Below are 22,500 nucleotides of genomic sequence, written 5' to 3'. Positions count from 1 at the left end.
GTACCTGTAGGAAGGGTATGACTGGCATCAAAGTAACAGTGTGTACCTGCAGGAAGGGCATGACTGGCATCAAAGTAGTTTCAAGTTTCAAGTTTTAATTATCCTTTCACTCCTATTGAAGTATGGAGGATTACTGCAAAATAATCTTTTCATGCCCAGAACAAACATTTCCAAATACACAATGTCACATAAAAGTTGAGAAAACACAAATGTCTTTTAACTCCAAAAGTATAGCTAGGCAACATTTGCAAATCTAATCATCTTACTTACAGCTAAAATGAATTTTTTGCCTCCTTTGAGCATATTACAAAAAATTAAAAACCGATTTTGGAGACAAATATTTTTAGGAACATATTTATTTCGTAACTGATCATAGTTGGGACATTCCATTATAAAATGAAACTCACCCCCAAACACAGACATTGTTACAAACCTTACAAAGCCGTAACTCTCGTGGTATGCCTTTATGTCTCCCTGTTTCTATTTCCAGCTTATGATTACTACTTCGACACTGTTTACCTGCAGGAAGGGCATGACGGCATCAAAGTGACAGTGTTTACCTGCAGGTAGGGCATGACAGTAACAGTGTTTACCTGCAGGAAGGGGCATGACAGTAACAGTGCTTACCTGCAGGAAGGGGCATGACAGTAACAGTGTTTACCTGCAGGAAGGGCATGACAGTAACAGTGTTTACCTGCAGGAAGGGGCATGACAGTAACAGTGTTTACCTGCAGGAAGGGCATGACAGTAACAGTATTTACCTGCAGGAAGGGCATGACAGTAACAGTGCTTACCTGCAGGAAGGGGCATGACAGTAACAGTGTTTACCTGCCGGAAGGGCATGACAGTAACAGTGTTTACCTGCAGGAAGGGGCATGACAGTAACAGTGCTTACCTGCAGGAAGGGGCATGACAGTGACAGTGTTTACCTGCAGGAAGGGCATGACGGTGACAGTGTTTACCTGCAGGAAGGGTATGACTGGCATCAAAGTGACAGTGTTTACCTGCAGGAAGGGCATGACGGCATCAAAGTGACAGTGTTTACCTGCAGGAAGGGCATGACGGCATCAAAGTAGTAGTGCATCATGGCTCTCATTTCTTCCTCTGCAGTGTTGCCCCGTTGGCTGAAATGAACGGACACAGCACAGGTCAGAGAACTGGACATTCTCTCTCTCTCTCTTTTTCTTTCTTTCTTTCTTTCGTTCGTTCGTTCGTTCTGGTCTTTTTTTTTTTTTTGCTATCATTTGTTTCTATTCATAGACATAGATTTGTAAGAGACATTTGTTCCTGTTCAACATCAATATATAAAGCTTTGCTGTACACAGGCATGCAGAGAATGAAACAGAAATACATTGGCAAAACAAACGAAAAAAAAGAAAAGAAAAAAAAAAGAATCATTAAAATGGACTGTTAATCTGGAAGAAATAGGTGAAGATATAAGAACGTGTAAAGAAAAAAAGATACATATACAGTTAGACAGACAAAGAGAGAGAGAGACAGACAGACAGACAGACAGGCAGACAGAGACAGAGAGACAGACGGACAGAAAGGCAGACAAACATACGGATACTTGGGCAGGCTGGCGGATAGACACATGCATACATACATGCATATATATATACATGTACATGGATATTCATGTAGATGCTTCTGTGAATTCTGCAGAAATGTATACGTAATAGAGCGAAAACGAAGTTCCTCTGTCAGTCTATTTCTCGACTTCCTGTCCCATTTCGCTTGAGGATCTCATTAGAATGGATACTGTAATACAGTGTGTGTGTGTGTGTGTGTGTGTGTGTGTGTGTGTGTGTGTGTGTGTGTGTGTGTGTGTGTGTGTGTGTGTGTGTGTGTATGAAATAACAAACACATATACAGGCGTGCATTCATCGAAAGTGCTCACTTCAGTGGCCTACGATTCCATGTGTAGGTAGGTATAGAGGAGTGCATGCCTGACTCCGCATAATCAGTTTGTAAGTGCACACACTAAAAACATCTTCCGTGGTTAAAGACCAAGTACAAAGAAAGAAAACCATAAGAAAAAGAGATGCACAACACAAGAGATAACTATCCAAGCATATTATGAGTACACTTAATATATCATACAATATGGATCACGATACATGATCAGGATCATTGCATATACCACACTGTCTGACTTGAATTGTCTTCATCACAGTCACAACCGCCCTCCCCCCATACCATCCCTATATTTTGAAAGAGTTTATTATCCTCATTAAGACGGTCTGCTTTGATATCCTGCAAGAAGGGTACACAGGCTCTGCTTGGAATCTACGAAGTATCAGAACAGCAGGACAACAAGATTTGAAGACAGTGTGCCCGTAACTGTGACCATGAAGTGGAGTGATGGCCTGGAGGTAACGCGTCCGCCTAGGAAGCGAGAGAATCTGAGCGCGCTGGTTCGAATCACGGCTCAGCCGCCGATATTTTCTCCCCCTCCACTAGACCTTGAGTGGTGGTCTGGACGCTAGTCATTCGGATGAGACGATAAACCGAGGTCCCGTGTGCAGCATGCACTTAGCGCACGTAAAAGAACCCACGGCAACAAAAGTGTTGTTCCTGGCAAAATTATGTAGAAAAAATCCACTTCGATAGGAAAAACAAATAAAACTGCACGCAGGAAAGAATACAAAAAATGGGTGGTGCTGTAGTGTAGCGACGCACTCTCCCAGGGGAGAGCAGCCCGAATTTCACACAGAGAAATCTGTTATGATAAAAAGAAATACAAATACAAATACTCATTTCCAGCACGTTGTTCCGTATCCAAATCATTTGTCAATCACACACGAAGAGAATATATAATTGGTTATGCATTCTGAATAATCACAGCTCTGTTCAAAGCAACGAAACGAGAAATCATACTATTCTAAAAACAACAACAACAATATATCATTTTATCATAATTCTCAAATGTACATGTGGTAATTCGTATAGAGAATACTCCATCCTTTGATCCTCACTTACAAATGCACAATGGTCATAGAAAACTATGCCTTCCCATGAACACTGGAGCGCTAACCACACGCAACACACATATACTGTATATCAAAACAGAAAACATTCATTGGAAAGACCAAGAGTGCAACGTCTCACTCACCACCTCCTCCAGCCCCTGTCCCCCAAACTGTTACTTGTATGATTTTTTTCCTCATAGATTTGAAGAAAAGACTGCATAACTATCACAAAGAGAAGGAGGGCGAGCGAAAGAGAGCGAGAGAGAGAGAGAGAGGAGTGAGTGAGAGAGACATACAGAGAGAGACAGAGACAGACAGCTAGAGAGAGATACGGATGGAGAGAGACCGATATAGATAGATAGATAGATAGATAGATAGAGAGAGAGAGAGAGAGAGAGAGAGAGAGAGAGAGAGAGAGAGAGAGAGAGAGAGACAGGGACCGAGACACACACAGAGAGAGGGGGTGGAGCCATTTTGTCGAAAGTTTTCCCCGGGAAAGCAATATGAATTTCGTGCAGAGAAATATGTAGTTATTGAACACAATGCAATATCAAGACTGTGACTGAAGTGCTAAAATCTGCACGAATTATTTTTGTCTTATAATCGGAACAGTGTTATAGACAATGTTTTCATATTGCTGTCACTTTTTACAGGTAAAGATATAGCCATAGGTACACATATCTAATCAAATCAAATCCAGTCATCATTCTCACAAAAAGCCAACCGCATAGGGACCATTTCAGGGCTGAATACCCGTCAGTTCTGAAAACCTGTTAAGGAGAACCCAAGATACGGTTAAGAGGTCAATAAATGAAGAACAAAAAGAAGCTACCAATTCATCTACGTCTCGCCCAGTCCACGTAAAACCTAAACCACGTTAAAAATATTGAAAACAACGTAAAAAATGTCTATTCACTCCATCCGTTTCAGTCCACAAACAATTTCAATCAAGTTAAGAATATACATCAATTTTCTTCGGAAACTGAAAAAAAAGGACTGCATAACTCTGCATCACTATAATTAATAATAACAATCATCATTATGATAGAATGATAATAATCGAAATGATAATAATAATAATAATATCATTTATTTTCAGTCTAATATAATCATCTTAGATGAACAGACTATAAATAAATACACGAACTGAAAAAAACACAAACAAAAAAACCAAAAAACAAACAAACAAAAAACAAAAAAAACTGAGCGACATCCCGAAAAAATACATCACTGACAATATATCACTTACAAACATAATGAACAGATACCGATCGGTTGAATCCACCTTAGGATAGTCGGACCTGAATGTGAATTTTTAAGGCAGACACATCACATCATCTTTAGTCGTCAATCTCAAGCCCATATGGAATGGAATGGAATGGAATGGAATATGTCTATTACCAAGTGTACCGGGGTCACAAGGAATACCGGGAGGGGGGCGGGGGGGATAGTTTCAGTTTCAGTTTCAGTAGCTCAAGGAGGCGTCACTGCGTTCGGACAAATCCATATACGCTACACCACATCTGCCAAGCAGATGCCTGACCAGCAGCGTAACCCAACGCGCTTAGTCAGGCCTTGAGGAAAATAAAAGAAAAAAAAAGGTGAATAAATAATAGATAAGCTTACACAAATAAATAAATAAATAAATAATTATAATGTTAAAAAAAAAAAAATTATCGTACTTAACAAGGTACGAACATAAATCGAAAATCATACACAAACACAGATACAGTATCACTGGAGATCGACCACACACGTGCGTATCAGACAGAAAACCTTCAGACCACGGACTTCCTCAACTCTCAACATCACAAAGAACGTGGCAGCTAGAGGAGCTGGAAATAAATCACTGGCTCGGTTGAAGCGTTGGACTTTCAATTTCAGAGTCCCGGGTTCGAATCTCGGTAACGGCGCCTGGTGGGTAAAGGGTGGAGATTTTTCCGACCTCCCAGGTTAACATAATGTGCAGATCTGCTTGTGCCTGATCCCTTTTCGTGTATTTTCGCAAGCAGAAGATCAAATACGCACGTTAAAGATCCTGTAATCCATGTCAGCGTTCGGTGGGTTATGGAAACAAGAATGTACCCAGCATGAACATCCCCGAAAACGGAGTATGGCTGCCTACATGGCGGGGGTAAAAACGGTCATACAGGTAAAAGCCCACTTGTGTGCAAACGAGTTGCAGCCCACGAATGAAGAAGAGGAAGAAGAAGAAGAAGAAGAACAAGAACAAGAAGAACAAGAAAAAGAACAAGAAGAAGAAATCGCTACTCAAAATCAAAGTAAACACTAATCAGGAATAAAGAACGTTCCGACATTTTTTTAAATTCAGATTCGTTTTCCTGGTTTGTCTTTTAGCGGCTGTGCAAGATCCATTTCAATTTTCATCGTTTGAAAAAAAAAAAAGGCTAATAAGAGGGAAAGAGAAATGAAAGTCGATGGAAAAAAAAAAGTAAGAAAGAAAATGAATCAGAAAAGCCACAGAGAAAAACAACCAGAAAACAAAGCACGTCAAACAACAGGAAACACAGGGGTCAGCAATACACAAGAAGAGAAAACTCTGAGAGACAGGGAAATGAATTAAAACGTCACTGATTCAAACTGTTATTGCGACCGTTCGGAAACAGAAAACGTTATTGTTGAAAAAGAGGGCAATTAGTATAAGTCGATCAAATTTTGGTAATTTTATTTTATTTTATTTTTTTAGATACAATTCAACATGGCATCACGAATTTCCATAACCTCTGGTAACACTACCAATTGGTTTCATCAGTACTTTTTGGAGAAGTTTGTATTCGCATTTGCATTTATCTGAATATTGGTTGGAAGAAACGTTGGTATAGGTGGATAAATTTAGATATGTGTGCACCTTTTAAATCTAGATGTGTGTGCACCCTTCATTCACAATTACATATGAAAATTATATTGTGTATTTTGGCCCGAACTATCCATGCGAATGATCTGACTACGCGTACGTACGTACAAATGCACACGCATAAACCGCGCAATATCAAGTGCATCGGTAAGTGTATCATCCACTATCCCCCCCCCCCCCCCATCCCTCCTTACTCTGCTTCCCTCCATTCTAAAATTCGTGAAAAAACAACAACAACAAACAAACAAAAAACAAAAAAACAGCTACAAAACTTATCTCTGATGGAGACAAATGCGTTTCACAATTTGCTGACAGAAAACGCTATGACGTCAAAACCTGGACACCGAAATCCCTTGGGTTGTTGATGCTTGTTTTCATATCAGGTTAGATCAGTTCTTCGTGTGAGGGAACAATCAGTCCAGAGGAAGTAGAGAAAGTTTGTGTGAGAGAGAGAGAGAGTGAAGGAGGCTGGTGGTGGGGGGGGGGGGGAGATGGGAGATGGAGAGCCACCACCTTCATTATTATCATCATAATTAATCCCAGCCAAACAGTTGCGGACAGACACACAGCACAGGCCAACCTCGCCACATCAAAGACACTGCCCGATCTTTCCTCGGCTCTGACAGACTGACACACTGCGGTCAATAAACTGTTTTTATCCGACAGACTGACCAACTCCCGTCTGTAAACTGCATTAAAAAGCTTGAAAATAGGCTTATCAAATTTTTACGTCAATACAGTACGTGTCTAGCGGACCTGCCCCTGTATGTACACTTGCCCCGCCTACGTTAGGGTGAGTGAACCTGAAGCAGATCGCAGAAAGAAAAACGCATCGTGCTTTGACAGAATGTTAGCGATGTATCTGCCTCTGTTATTGCGTCAAAAACGAAAGTTCCACCCAATCAGATTTGGCCTTTCATATTGAGCAAAGCAAGAAAGTAGATGAACAAGCCACGATCACCAATGTTCAGTTCGAAAACTACCTTCGCAACGTCAGCCTTAAGAGTTTCAGTTTCAGTTTCAGTAGCTCAAGGAGGCGTCACTGCGTTCGGACAAATCCATATATGCTGAACCACATCTGCCAAGCAGATGCCTGACCAGCTGCGTAACCCAACGCGCTTAGGAGACAACCTGAACCAATGGTGTCCAAAAGTGGAGCAATTGCCTTTCTTGTCAATGTTCAGTTTGTTTTGTGGCCGCAGATACGAGGGATGCAGTGCGCTTATGTCGGCAGTCTTTTAAAGACACTTTGTGGAAACTGTTGCAGCTCTCATGGCTGGTAACAAGACTATCTACTTGGGCTCCCTTTTTTTTGGATCATTCTTCAAGTTCTTATTTGTGTAAATTTAAAATCTGTAGTGTATGCATCGAACATGAAGATAAATGTAAAACGTGAAACAGAAATTAGTCTGAACGTAGTCTACATCATTTGATTTTGGCAGGAACAAATGTATGATTTGATTGGGTGCTATCAGACATTGAAATTTTATCAAAAGAAAGTGCCGAAAATATCTTTAAAAAAAAAGGTACAAAATCAGTAGAAAGGAAGTGTAGTATTGAACTGTACACTACCTTGGTCAGATAATGAAATTTACCAGAAAAAGAATTGAGGATGATTGAAGGGTTAGCACACGTGTTTAGAAAGTACCACACAAAAAGCTATAGAGATTCAGAATATCGTTAACTTTTATTCTCATTGCAGCGTATCGACATTCAAGCTCATTAATTTCTTATTTTAAAATCAAATGCATTTTAAACTAAATCATAATAAACTCAGCACATCCTGCTGTGTATGAAACTTTTAAATGCCAATGTGCTTTTGGGATGTGAGACATTTCTGAAAATATTACTGAAATATCGTTTAAGACGTTAATCATTTCCAGCTAACTGTGAACAAATTATGAAAGTTTGCTTCAAATTTGACATTTGCTTTCTTTTTCTTCGAAGTTTCTAACGTACATAGAATCATGTATCATTCTCGCAATTTTGTATATGGACCTCTTGTAGTCTAAAATCAGGCTGTATGGATAGACGTTAAACCGAAGAACACGCAGGTTGTGGAAATAAAACGAACACACTCTGAACATGCAAGAAGACGCGGGAGAAGTGGGAAGAGGTGGGGGGAGGGGTGGGCATGAGGGAAGGAGGGGGCGGGGGGGGGGGGGCGAGGGGGGTAGTTGGGGCTTAATGAGTTGTACGAGGGGGGAGGGGGAGTGAGTGGGGAGACTTACTTACAACTCAAGCTTTAACCCGTTTAACATTTGGGAAATCAATTGTATAAATTTAAAAAAAACAAACAAAAAACAACAAACAAAACAAACAAACAACCTTTCCTCAAAACAGTTTCCAGTTTGCAACACTTAAGTCCTTATCTTTTAAAGGACAAAGAGGAAATATCACTGAGGTTTTTTTTTCTTCTTCTTCTGCCCATAATGCTCTGTTTCCCAATACCAAATTGTTATATCTCTGTTTCATTTCTTTTGTTTACAAACTGGTCAAGAATCAGTCTCTTCAAAACATAATCGATTCAATAAAGGCTAAGTATCCCTCGTTACTCGTTTATTTATTTATAGTCTGTTCATCTAAGATGATGATATTAGACTGAAGATAAAAGATATTATTATTATTATTATTATTATTATTAATTAGAGTAGTATAATTTCTATCATAATGATGATGATTGTAATTACTAATTAGAAATCATCATTTCTGTACATTCGAATGAAAAGGGGGGCGGTTGAGGTGGAGGGGAGGGGGGCGAGGGGGGACTAAGAGAGAGAGAGAGAGAGAGAGAGAGAGAGAGAGAGAGAGAGAGAGAGAGCAGAATGTGGAAAAGATAGAGTACAAAATGTAAAATGGAAAGGGTGAGTGTCAGTGATTGGAGAAAGAAAAAACACACATAATATTGGAAGGGTGTGTGTGAGAGGGGGGACGGGGCGGAGGGGATGGGGGACGGGGGTGGGGGGTGGGGAGTGGGGTGATGAAGCAGGATTAGGACAAAAAAAATTAATCAATAACCAAATATTGTATGCACTATTTATGTGGAGCTAAATATCTCCTTGATCACTCACAGCTGAAGAATCGGAAGACGGAAACCAATCTGCTCTTACGATATAGTCACTCCACCCACCACGGTATTTCAAACTTCTGTTGTTGTTGTTGTTGTTGTATTTTTCTTGATCAAAACCCACAGTAACACATTCATCGAAAATATCCGAGGAAGAAACAAAAACTGAAGAACAGCACTACCCAGGAGAGATGGAGATTGTTGTTGTGTTCATGTTATAACTACTGTTAGCAACACGTTAGAAACACGACTCTAGCGAGACGAAGAAGATGAAAAGAGAGAACAGTCTAGCTGTCCCAGAACAGATTCAGAAACACCAAAGACTGTGACAGACTGAAGGCAGAGACAGATTCAGAAACACCAAAGACTGTGACAGACTGTAGGCAGGGAGTGTAGGACATCCTCCTGTCACCCCTGTTCACTGGTGACTACTGACAAAACACCCAGTGTCCAGCATCAGGGCTCAGAACTGTCCAAAGGGAAGACGTGTTAAAGGGGAGACGTGGTAAAGGGGAGACGACGTGGTAAAGGGGAGACATGGTAAAGGAGTGGGACGTGGTAAACGGGAGACATGGAAAAGGGGGTGGGACGTGTTGAAAGGAGACGTGGTAAAGGGGAAACGGGGTAAAGGGGAGAGGTGGTAAATGGGAGGCGTGGTAACGGGGAAGTGCGGTAAAGGGATGATATGCTAATGGGGAGGCGTGGTAAAGGGAAGACATAGTAATGGGGAGGTGTGGTAAAGGGAAGACATAGTAATGGGGAGGCGTGGTAAAGGGAAGACACAGTAATGGGGAGGCGTGGTAAAGGGAAGACATAGTAATGGGGAGGCGTGGTAAAGGGAAGACATAGTAAAGGGGGAGACGTGGTAAAGGGGAGACGTGGTAAAGGGGGAGACGTGGTAAAGGGGGGACGTGGTAACGGGGAAGTGCGGTAAAGGGAAGACATAGTAATGGGGAGGCGTGGTAAAGGGAAGACATAGTAAAGGGGGAGACGTGGTAAAGGGGGGGGACGTGGTAAAGGGGGAGACGTGGTAAAGGGGGGACGTGGTAACGGGGAAGTGCGGTAAAGGGAAGACATAGTAATGGGGAGGCGTGGTAAAGGGAAGACATAGTAATGGGGAGGCGTGGTAAAGGGATGATATGCTAATGGGGAGGCGTGGTAAAGGGGCAAAAGTGGTAAAGGGGGAGACATGGTAAAGGGGGGACGTGGTAACGGGGAAGTGCGGTAAAGGGAAGACATAGTAATGGGGAGGCGTGGTAAAGGGAAGACATAGTAAAGGGGAGGCGTGGTAAAGGGATGATATGCTAATGGGGAGGCGTGGTAAAGGGGCAAAAGTGGTAAAGGGGGAGACATGGTAAAGGGGGTGGGACGTGTTAAAGGGAGACGTGGTAAAAGGAAGACGTGGTAAAGGGGAGACATGGTAAAGAGGGAGACATGGTAAAGGGGGTGGGACGTGTTAAAGGGAGACGTGGTAAAGGGGAGCGTGGTAAAGTGGAGACGTGGTAAAGGGGCTCAGAAATGTCTAAAGAGGAGACGTGGTAAACGGGCGACGTGGTGAAGGGGAGGTGTGGTAAAGGGGGGGGGGGTGAGGAGGCATGGTAAATCATTACTGGTTCGGGTTCTGCTCACAGCGGACATCATCAGCGGACAGGAAAAAAAGAAAACAGACATGTGAAATCATGGTGTGACTGTGGGATAAATGGTTTTCCAGACCTTGCACTTCATCTTTTGGACAAGCTCAGCTCAGGGCAATGTTTACAGGTTGCATTCGGTCCGTGAAGAAAACGGAAATGATCAGTCACGACACCATTCACAAACAATTCTTCAGGAAGCAAATGTGGATGTCGCTGACAGAAAGCTTTCCCGCATAGACAAAGGGACTCCCTCTGACAATTCTGAAGCCCGTGACTCCAGCCAGCCCTCCGCTACAGAGAGAGACACACACACACACACACACACACGTCTAGTCAACATTAGCCTACTGAAGTACCCAGACTGAAACCGAAAGCCGCAGTGCGGGCAACTCGCCCCCGTGTCTACCACACCCATGTCTACTCCCTGAACTACCCGTGTCTACCCCCGAAAACTACAGGTTGGCCTGCCTGTGTACCACACCAAAGACTGCACAGAGAAGGGGACAGGGGGACAGTATGCACAACACATTACTCCGAGTCCTCAGTGGCCAGTGTCACCAAGGAACGCGGGCTGACGCCGACTGGCAGAGGTGGAAAGCCTGACACCGGCTCCTTTTTCTTTTTCCGAAAGCTGCAAGAACCACACACAGATACACACAACACACATACATACACATTCACTTTCACGTACAACATCTCTAGTCACCCAACGTTTGGTAATAACAGAACAACGATGAATCGTGTCTTGAAAAGACCCCCAAACAACACCAACAGAGAATCCTGCGTTCTGGCAGAAAACAATAAAGTTCAATACAAAAGGGTACAGTACAACAACAAAGGCAGGTAGCTGCAACATAACAGCCACCACCCGGTGACATCGAATTAATAGTTCACGTTAGTCATCACTCCGCGCCTGCTACAGTGAGTCATAACCAGGTCACTAATATCTCGTTACCATATACGTTATTGTAAGAATTTCCTTTCTTTTTTTTTTTGTCGTTGTTGAATTTGAAAATGTAAGATGGCTTAAATCACGCACTCATGGACGCATGAATACAGAGAGAGAGGGAGGGAGAGAGAGATACACAGAACGCGCGCGCGCACGCGCGCACACACACACACACACACACACACACACACACACACACACACACACACACAGTACATCAGCGCTCGTGGAGCTGAGTGACCACAACGGTGCAAGAAGCACAGACCACTGCAAGGTAAATAACTTGTGAACCGAAAGGAGGACAAAACGTGAACCGAAAGGAAGGTAACTCGTGAACCAAAGGATGATAACTCGTGAATCAAACTTCGTGACCACACATCATCAGCGTGAGAGTTATACATCACTGATTGTCGTTCGACGTCCAGACAACGCTCCTAAATCTTTAACCCCTTCACTGCCGTTGACAAGTATGTCCGTCAGTGAATGGGTTCTTAACTCACCGATATAACGATGTAAAAAAAAAAAAATGCAATTGTTGCTAATTCAATTTACTATCGTGAAAGAAAATCTTGACTTGATATAAGGTGTTGCTAATTCTATTTACCATCATGAAAGAAAATCTTGACTTGATATAAGGTTGAGATTAAAGTTCTGGATGTCTTTATATAGTTTTCTTCATTTCGGGATCAAATTACTTTTCATCAGGAAAACCAATCACATTATTAAAAAAAAAAAGTACATAGACAAAAAAGTAGAAACGGCAGTCAAAACTGACGTCATACTTTATCTTACTAAGTTTCATCAGTCAAGGGGTGAACAATCAGTACCATTATGGAGAGTTCGTAGGACATCAATTCATAAAAAACGTGTGCCGTTCTGCAACGGCGGTGTGGTTTCGGACATGTTTGCTGCGTCAGGGTGTCACGTGGGGTGGGTTGGTGAATGGAAAAGAGTCACTGGAAAAAGTCTCCAGTCTGTGTTTTCATTCAATCTTTCTTTTCTTTTCTTTCTATCTTTCTTTTTATTCAATTGTTGTTACAGACTTACACAATTTTTAACATCTGCTTGGCGTGGACCGCACTCTTGTCTTCGCATCTTTTACATTTAAGTAATGCAAATTAGAAAAGAAAGAAGAAAAACAACAAGAAGAAAGAAATCTTGCTCCCTTAAAGAACGAGTTTCAGTTTCAGTTTCAGTAGCTCAAGGAGGCGTCACTGCGTTCGGACAAGTCCATATACGCTACACCACATCTGCCAAGCAGATGCCTGACCAGCAGCGTAACCCAACGCGCTTAGGCCTTGAGAAAAAAAAAAGATTAAAAAAAGAAGAAAAAAGAAAGAAAAAAAGCTGACGACAGTTACCAAACGAAAACACATTATCACTGAGCAGTTCCGAGTGAACCTGACTTACAGATGAGTACTCTCGAGTTTAATGTTATAAATGTAATTGATCGCCGTTTAATTTTTAAATGTTTTTTATTTATTTTATTTTATTTTATTTTATTTATTTATTTATTTATTTTTATACACTATTTCATTTCATGTATCTGTTACCTTTTTCGACCGTAAAACAGTGGAGGTTACATTCGGCAGTCCAACTCATTGCTGCATACTGATGATGGCTAATGCTGTCGCGGAATCCAAAGCATCTCCGATCCGCTCTTGAAACGACAGTGTGTCGTTTCTTTCACAAAGCGATGGTCGCTCTTTTAAAGCACGTGTATCAATTTGTGACACTTATGGCACACCTCAAGTGTACACACACACACATACATAAAATCATATAAGCACACAGGCATCACACATGTCCACACGTGCAACAGGTATCTTTATATTCCGCACCTTTTCGTTTTCCCGCTGATAGCCCTTAGAACAGCAAAATGAAGCAGAGACAAAAGAAAAGTTCAACATGATAAAAAGAACGACAACAAAAACAACAACAGCACATTTACAGTGTAGTTCATAAGGAGATTTAACAAAACAAGCAATTTTCTTTTTCCTTTAAAGCAAACAAATTAGCTACCTGTGCACAGTGCTTAGCATAGATAACTATACACATCTGAGCGTGTGCAGCATGAAAATGTACACACAGTACATTACAAGGTAGGTATATCATGAAAATATACCTTTCACACAATGCGGAGTGTGTGTGGCATAGAAACGTACATTCTGCACATCACTGGGTGCATAAAAAGCTGAACGAAACTATGAAAAATTGAGAAAAAAAAGTTTACTGTAAAAAAAAAAAAAAAAAAAAAAATCAGTTCACAAGCGATGAAGAAAATGTCAGTGTGTGAAAAACGAGCACCAAGCTAAGGTAATGGATTAGTTGGGAACATCAACAAAGAAAATGTAGAAATAAAAATTGCCCGGGGGGGGGGGGGGGGGGGGGTATCTCCAAGTTAGAACTTGGGCAAATCGTTCGTCATTGATAGGAAAGGTGGAGGAGGGGGTGGGTGGGGGAGGGGTGAGGTGCAGGGGGTGGGGGAAGAGCACAATCAAGGCACAATCTATTGTCTCAGAAAAAAAAACGACAACAACAGTTAAGAAACTTTACCTATCTCTTCTATTGGTCTTTCTACGCCTGGAAACAAATTGTGGCAAAGTTTCAATGGCACGCTGCTCAAATTTTTAAATTATCTATTCATGCCGAAATAACAAACAACAACAACAGCACAAAAATGATTATGCTGCTTTTGTTTTTTGTTGTTGCTGGTACTGATGATAATGATGATGAGTCTGTTGGTCATTACATCAGTCATAAACACTTAACAAAAAACACATATAAATTATGTAGACGTGTTAATATAATAAAATTGCAATATATGAATCTTTCGTTTAACTCTTGCATTTATTCCAGCCACAGCACAGTACAAGGAACAGTTTCTCTGCAAGATGTGTGAATGCAAGAGGGTTAAAATAAAAACAACAATAACTGGACTCGAAGGTGAAAAGTAATCCTGTCGACACTTTTCAACAGTTCATGACCATCCATTGAAACAAAACTAAACTTCACATGGTCTGCCTATAAAAGATCAAAGTCAAAACCAAACATTTTAAAAACATTTTCCGAGTAAGATTCTTTGTACAATAATTCAGTTTGAGTAAAATATGACTTCGAAGATTTCAACAGATACAATAATAATAAAATATGGTGGATTTTCAACATTGGGTGTCTGCCACAAAGTGTGCTTATTCCATAGAACCATCCACGCATTGCAAGATTTCTGTTCCGCTGTTTTCAGATTACACATGCGGTGACCTTTTAATTCATTTTGTCACAGATCGCTTATGTTATTGATACAGATAAGTAAAATAACAGTTATCATAACCCCAGAAAATACATAAGTATGTGAACACATAACAGTTTCAAAGAGTGTTTATAAGCATTAGAACCAGCGTAACAAAGTATATTCCAAGGAAAGAAACGAAAGGGGAAAAGTATTAGATACAACTCAGTCCAACCTAACTCGTTAACAACGCTCTTCTGCAGACCATACATACATACATACATACATACATACATACAGAAAGCACATAGTTTAGGGTGAGTATACTGCACAATCACTCTTAAAGACCAGTTCAGTAACAGCAGTTAAAGTCGACTCCATATACAAGCATGCACAGAACTAGACTTCAAATCTTTCTCTTTTCTGTTTCCTCCGCTCATAGCGTTAGTGATGAAAGTGCTCTATCAAAACCCTAACATACTTCTGTCAGCTGTGTTTAAAACAAGCACTATGACCATACTTGTGACCAGATCCCGATACACGCGTTTTTCTGTGGAAGATACAGCACAGTTTTCAGCATTAGTGTTTTCCGCTTAACCACCCGTTGGTTAAATGCGAGTTAATTTTGCTTTGTAAACACTTTACCTGGTGTTTAAACTGTCGTTGCTGTTGACAAATTACACACAATAGGGATTATAACAACAACAGAACCACAATACGAAAGGTGTTGTGTGACAGCAAATCAAGAGACCTTTTCAAGAGAGATCATGCATGGTATAAAAAAAGAGGAAAATAATAGCTTCTGTTATCCTTACTCCCTTAACACTACTCTCACACACGAAAATAATAAGTTGCAAGTGCCTTTCGTTTAAATTCCATGTACAGTTTCATCAACCTTCAAGCTTATTCTATAAACTGGCGATAGCTATATTTCAAAATAAATGTTTTTTTCCTCTGAAAAACAACAAGAAGAAGACCCACTCAAATCTTATATGTTATATAATACATGCTGCCGAAAAAATACTCCAAAAAAATAAACAAACAAACAAAAAACACGAAGAATATGAAAACTTTATAATTTCAGTATCAAAGGGAAAGTGACTTACAAAAAAAACTCTCAAAGACACACAGAATAAAGTTCGTTAAACCAATGTGAAAACTTGGCTTCCGTTTTAACCTAAACAAATTATCCAATGAGAAAACAGGACTCATAAAGTCAAAGGCTAACACGGGTGTCACGCAGACTCTCATTAGACACTGAATAAAGCGCATCATCAAATGAAAACAAATTTCCATAGTTTTCAACAGATATCAATAAAAAAGATCAATTAACGGAAGTCAAAGGCTCAAATTAACAGTAGTCAAAGGCAAACATGGTTTTGATGTAAAAACTCTGAAAATCACGCGACATAAAAGTGGATCACAAAAAGGTCAAAAACCGCTGTGGAATTAACCGTCAACAAATATCTAAAACAAACTAACAAACACACACATAAGAAACCAAACCGAAACAATATGAAGAACAGTCACAGTAAAACTGTCCAACGTCAAATGGTTTTCGTCAAATAAACTCTCAACGAGACACCCAACAATGCAGGCAGTCATAAAAACATACTGTAAAATTCAAAGCATATCTTCAAATCGAAAAACTAAAATGAACCAGTTTTAGCAAAAGCTATCAGAACAGAACATTTAAAACAATGTAAAAATCCTCAAACAAAGAGTATTCAACCTCAAAGACATTGATTATTTAGATTAAAAAAAAAAAATCGCCCCTCCTCACCTTTTGGCTGGGGGACGTTTGAGCAGCTGTTTCACCGTGTCCGGGTTGGCGGTGGCAAACTCAGCCATGCGTTGCAGGTCAGCGTTGAGGCTGTCCACGTATTTCCACAGTTGACTGCACACATCGGTCACAAAGACACATCCAGTATCTCCTAAAGAGAATTTTGCGTCGACACGTTGTTCTGACAAACAGGTGACATTGAAAATAATAAGTGAAAGGGAAAAAAAAAACACAAAACAAAAAACAACCAACCAACTAAATAAATAAATAAACATTCATCAGCAATGGCAGCCGACACCCTTGACAACTTCAAGTCAAGAGTGTACCAAGAAAACTGAAAACCGCAAAAGCAGTAGTTAGAGTAGGTAGGATTAGGCACCCCCCTCCCAGTGGTGGCCTAGAGGTAACGCGTCCGCCTAGGAAGCGAGAGAGAATCTGAGCGCGCTGGTTCGAATCACGACTCAGCCGCCGATATTTTCTCCCCCTCCACTAGACCTTGAGTGGTGGTCTGGACGCTAGTCATTCGGATGAGACGATAAACCGAGGTCCCGTGTGCAGCATGCACTTAGCGCACGTAAAAGAACCCACGGCAACAAAAGGGTTGTTCCTGGCAAAATTCTAAAGAAAAATCCACTTCGATAGGAAAAACAAATAAAACTGCACGTAGGAAAAATTACAAAAAGAATGGGTGGCGCTGTAGTGTAGCGACGTGCTCTCCCTGGGGAGAGAGCAGCCAGAATTTCACACAGAGAAATCTGTTGTGATAAAAAGAAATACAAATACAAATACAAAACTCCCTCCCCTCCCCCGCCCCCCCCCCCCCCCCCCCCCCCCCCCCCCCCCCGCCCCCCCTGTCCCCCGCCCATTCTTTAGAACACTTTGATTTTTTAACGTATTTTGGGGCCCAGCCCTCCCTTCTGGAGGACTGAGTGGGTGAAGAGCGAAAAGTAGTAGCCTGCTGATAAAACCCACATAGAGTAGGTGTAATGTTAACTCTTTTTTTTCCCTTTTTTTTTCTCATCTGTCTGGTTCTTTTTTTTTTCTTTTCTATACGTCAGCATCTCTATCTCCACACAACCCTCTAGTCGCGGCAGAGTAATCGACATGACGATTGTGGCCGTCAACTGGATGATGATGATGATGATGATGATGATGATGATGATGCACAAAACGACATCAAGTTTGATCACGTGCCCACTTTTCAAGAAAAACACATTGGTTTATTAATATGCTCACGCTCGTAAAACACATGCTTTATTGCGCAAACACCCTAAAAAGAAAAGACCCCCCCCAAAAAAACAACAAAAAAACCCAAACAACAACAACAATACAATAAATAAATCAGTACAAACAACACGTGTCCAGCTGTCCAGAGGAGAGCGCCCTTTAGGTGAAGGAGTTGACGAACTTATAAAATAACAAACCTGTGTTGAACAGGGCACGTCTGAAGACTGATCATGCTCTCGTATCTGTGAAACTGCATGTTGGTTGCATATCTGTTATGCATGTGTGTGTGTGTGTGTGTGTGTGTGTGTGTGTGTGTGTGTGTGTGTGTGTGTATGTGTGAACGTGTGTCTGCATGTTTTACATTTATTTGCTTATTTATCATCATTTTGTGTGTGTGTGTGTGTGTGTGTGTGTGTGTGTGTGTGTGTGTGTGTGTGTGTGTGTGTGTGTGTGTGTGTGTGTGTGCGCGCCTAGAGTTGACTTAATAAGATTTTGCGCCTTATAAATATTATTATTATTAGTAGTGGTATTTTTATGTATTTATCTTTTCTTTTTTTTTTTATATATATTTATTTTATTTATTTTTGTTATTTTTTATTTTATTTATTTTATTTATTTTTATTTTATTTCATTTTTTATTTTTTAAATTAAATTAAATTTTATTATATTATTATTATATTTTTAAAAAAGTTATTTAATTTAATTTTATTTATTTATTTATTAAAATTTTTTTTTCTCAAGGCCTGACTAAGCGCGTTGGGTTACGCTGCTGGGCAGGCATCTGCTTGGCAGATGTGGTGGTGTAGCGTATATGGATTTGACCGAACGCAGTGACGCCTCCTTGAGCTACTGATACTGACACTGATACTGATACTGAAGAGGGACTGACATCAGTAACGATACCAATAAAATTCCGCCTTTGCCTTTCTTAAAGAAATCAGGCCCAGAGCCCTTGAGGAGGAAGTGAAAAGGTTCGAGGGGGTAGGAGCGAGAGTTGAACTTGCCATGTGCGGAGCTTGTTGTTGTTGTTGATGATGGTGGGTGTTTTGTGTTGTAAGTTTTGTTGTGGCTGCGGCTTTGAATGCGTGGCAACTCTGTGTGTTCTTTCTTTAATTTAACGTCTTCACATTTTGAGTGATATATTAGACGTTGTCATATGTGTGTGTGTGTGTGTGTGTGTGTGTGTGTGTGTGTGTGTGTGTGTGTGTGTGTGTGTGTGTGTGTGTGTGTGTGTGTGTGTGTGTGTGTGTGTGTGTATGTGCGTGTACGTGTGCGCGCGCGCGTGTGTGTGTGTGATTTGGGGTTGGAGATGGTGGTTAAAGGGGGATATACAGAAAAAAAACAGAAGGATAAACTAGAACAATGGAATCTACAATTCGCAAACTCTGTGTGTGTGTGTGTGTGTTTGTGTGTGTGTGTCGTCGTGTGTGTGTGTGTGTGTGTGTGTTTGTATGTGTGTGTGTGTGTGTGATACAGACACACAGACACAGTAACACAGACACCACAAACGAAAAACAGACCAAACCAGCAAAAACAAACAAAAAAACCCCTCCTTCCTCCCCCAAAAACACCCCCACCAAAAAAAAAAAAAAAAAAAAAAAAAAGCCTCACAACACACACACACACACAAAACAAAAACACCCCTCCAAACAACAACAACAACAACAACAACGCCCCCCCCCCCACACAAAACAAAAGCAACCCCCCCAAACCCCCCTTCCCTCCCCCCCCTCCCCCCCCCCAAACCCAGCACAGGACAGCACTGACGGGTCATGCGGCAGGTCCCCAGCCCCGCTCTCGATCATGCCGCCCGCCGTGTTGAGGAAGACCCAGAGGAAGAAGCGCAGGAAGGGCCGCTTGAGGTTGCAGTTGATGGCCGTGTGGTTCAGCACCTTCAGCAGGTCCTCGATCTTGAAGATGGTCTGGCAGATGGACTCGATGTATCGGTTCTCCCCCTTGGGAGGGCAAAATTCAAAAAAAAAAAGAAAAAAAAAAGAAAAAAAAGAGAGAAAAACCAACATGAATGAATGATGAATCAATGAGACAAACACAGAGTTCACTCACCTCAGCCCCTCCCCCCCCCCCCACCCCTCCCCACAAAGAAAATAAATTCTGCGTTTCGAAGAATTGACTGGCAACAAGCCTCAACATAAAAAAACCCCCCACCATTAATCACTTTCCCCAAACACACACACACACACTCTCTCTCTTCTCTCTCTCTCTTTCTCCCCTTTCCATTAAATATATATATATATATATATATATATATATATGTATCATTGTAACTGATGTAGATTAGCAAGGACATGTTGGAAGAATGGGCCATGCCTAATATCTTAATCGTTGAATACAAAACGTTTTGAGCTCTGAGTTCTGAGTTCTCTCTCTCTCTCACTCATGGGTCTGGAAATGGGGTAGGTGGGGGCGGGGGAGTGGGGGGGGGGGGGTGTCATTAAAGGCTAGCATGAAATGACACCCTCAGCAGTAAATCTGGCCCAGCTAGAATTAATACTAGCTTTCAAAGTAGAACTCTCCTTCGTGTGCTTCCGTTGAATGATAATGCAGAGAACAGGGTGGGTTCAGTAATGCCAAGCCCAGAACAATCCTCCTTCACCTCCCCCCCCCTTCTCCGCCCCCCCCCACCCCCCCCACCCCCACCTTTTTCAACAGATTGTTTAAACCAGCAGAGACGGGGTAATTCTCAACAAGCGGGGAGGGGGTTACTGACAGTTGCGCAGGGCGAGAGGGGGTGAGGGGGGGGTGGGGTGGGGTGGGGTGGGGGTCGATTTAAACTAACCACAACTGATCCCGGAAGTCATTCGAAGCTAGTCCAGAATTATCCCGTGTTGTTGCAAAACTTCAACTGGTCAGAGCTGACAGCCCAGTTGGGATTTTTACCCCACGCCCCTTCCTAATGGACACAGGTGTCATTCCTTGCTAGACCGAAATGCCTCCCTCCTCAACCCCCTCCCCCCCCGGGTTAATCTGGCCTATTTAGAATCGTGCTAGCCATTGATACTAACAGGGAATTCTAGTGTCTATGAGCTAGCCCAGACTGACTCCGGGGTAGTTTCGAAGGGGGGTGGGTTTGAGGATTTTACACTGGCATGATGCTGACTGAAGGGACGGGGTGGGTGTGTGTGTGTGTGTGTGGGGGGGGGGGGGGGGGGGGTGGAGGGGGGGGGGGGTTAATTTCAGAAGGGGGAGGTAGTCTGAGGATTTTACACCGGCATGATCCTGACTGAAGAGGGTTGGGGAGGGGGGGGGGCGTAGTTTCGGGAGTAGGTGGGGGGGGGGTACTTTGAAGATTTTACATCGGCATGATGCTGACTGAAGAGGGGGGAGGGGGTAGTTTCGGAAGGGGGGGTAGGGGTGGGGTAGTTTGAGGATTTTACATCGGCATGATGCTGACTGAAGGTGGGGAGAGGGGGTAGTTTCGGAAGGGGGGGTGGGGGGGTTAGTTTGAGGATTTTACATCGGCATGATGCTGACTGAAGGTGGGGGGGGGGGGGGGGTTGGGAGGTAGTCTGAGGATTTTACACTGACATGATGCCGACTGAAAGGGGGGGGGGGGGTAGTTTCGGAGGGGGTATTTTGAGAATTTTACACCGGCATGACTGAAGGGGGCTGGAGAGCTTGGGGGTGGGGGGGGGAGTACCTCAGCACACGTGGCCAGAAGGTCCACCATGGCGATCAGGTAGTTCAGCTCCTTGGAGTCCTTCCCCGTCAGGATGAGCTCCCTGTGTTACACACACACACACATTAAAAACTCACACACACACACACACACACACACACACACACACACACACACACACACACACACACACACACACACACACACATACATTAAAAACTCACACAAACAAACATTGAACAAACACACACACACACACATTAAACAAACACACACACACACATTAAACAAACACATGCACATTAAAAACTCACACATACACATTAAAAACTCTCACACACACACACATTAAAAACTCTCTCTCTCTCTCTCACACATACACACACACACACACACGCACGCACGCATTACACACACACACACACACACACACACACACACACACACACACACACCAGCACACACACACACACACACACACACACACACACACACACACACACACACACAACACACACGTAAACTACGTGATCCATTTTCAATACTTTCGCCGACACGCTGGATTTCCGCCGAGAAGTGAATTTGAACTCCACATACGCACTTGTTGTGTCAATTCCATAATTACTGTTTGCTTACAGATATGTCTACGTCTGTTGTGGTCTGTTCCTATCACTGGTCCAGTTATGATTCAGTTTCCTGTCGATGCAAACTGACTTGAAAAATTCTCTCTCTCAACGAAATGTTGAAAAGTGTCGACAGAATTTCTCTCTCTGTGTGTGTGTGTGTGTGTGTGTGTGTGTGTGTGTGTGTGTGTGTGTGTGTGTGTGTGTGTGTGTGTGTATCTGTCTGTCTCCCATCCACATGTTTTCGTTTTTTGTCTTTGTTTTGTTTTGTTTAGATGGATGATGCAGAGTGTGTTGTATTGAACTTGTGATGACAAAAGGCAATAAACCCTTATCACCCCCTTTGTCAACAGACCTTTGCAGGTAATGACAATACAATATCAAAGCGTCAAAGCGTCTCTCCCTGCCACCAACACCTTCCCCAGCGCTCACCCACACCCACACACCCACACCCACACAGCTCACCTCTCCTGCTCAGGGCGGTCAATGACTGTGGCGATGTCA

At 42.2% G+C, this 22,500-nt stretch overlaps 1 protein-coding gene across 6 annotated transcripts in view; it reads right to left on the bottom strand.

Moving 5' to 3' along the window:
* LOC143289215 (inositol 1,4,5-trisphosphate-gated calcium channel ITPR3-like) overlaps positions 1-22,500 on the bottom strand; it is a 216,364-nt gene that overhangs the window by 77,671 nt on the left and 116,193 nt on the right. For all 6 annotated transcript variants that reach the window (XM_076598162.1, XM_076598163.1, XM_076598164.1 and 3 more), the window contains exons 37-43: positions 22,462-22,500; positions 21,395-21,476; positions 19,504-19,691; positions 16,510-16,623; positions 15,372-15,392; positions 15,247-15,276; positions 1,046-1,124 (exon numbers count right to left, since the gene is read on the bottom strand). The exon at positions 22,462-22,500 is cut by the window's right edge and continues 200 nt beyond it. In XM_076598162.1, coding sequence (XP_076454277.1) covers positions 1,046-1,124; positions 15,247-15,276; positions 15,372-15,392; positions 16,510-16,623; positions 19,504-19,691; positions 21,395-21,476; positions 22,462-22,500 — 553 coding nt within the window. The remainder of the gene's footprint in view (positions 1-1,045; positions 1,125-15,246; positions 15,277-15,371; positions 15,393-16,509; positions 16,624-19,503; positions 19,692-21,394; positions 21,477-22,461) is intronic.

Source organism: Babylonia areolata, chromosome 13 (assembly GCF_041734735.1).
Source record: "Babylonia areolata isolate BAREFJ2019XMU chromosome 13, ASM4173473v1, whole genome shotgun sequence".
NCBI classification, from domain to species: domain Eukaryota; kingdom Metazoa; phylum Mollusca; class Gastropoda; order Neogastropoda; family Buccinidae; genus Babylonia; species Babylonia areolata.
Note: the sequence above shows the minus strand (reverse complement) of the source record. Positions and strands in the feature narration are given on the sequence as shown.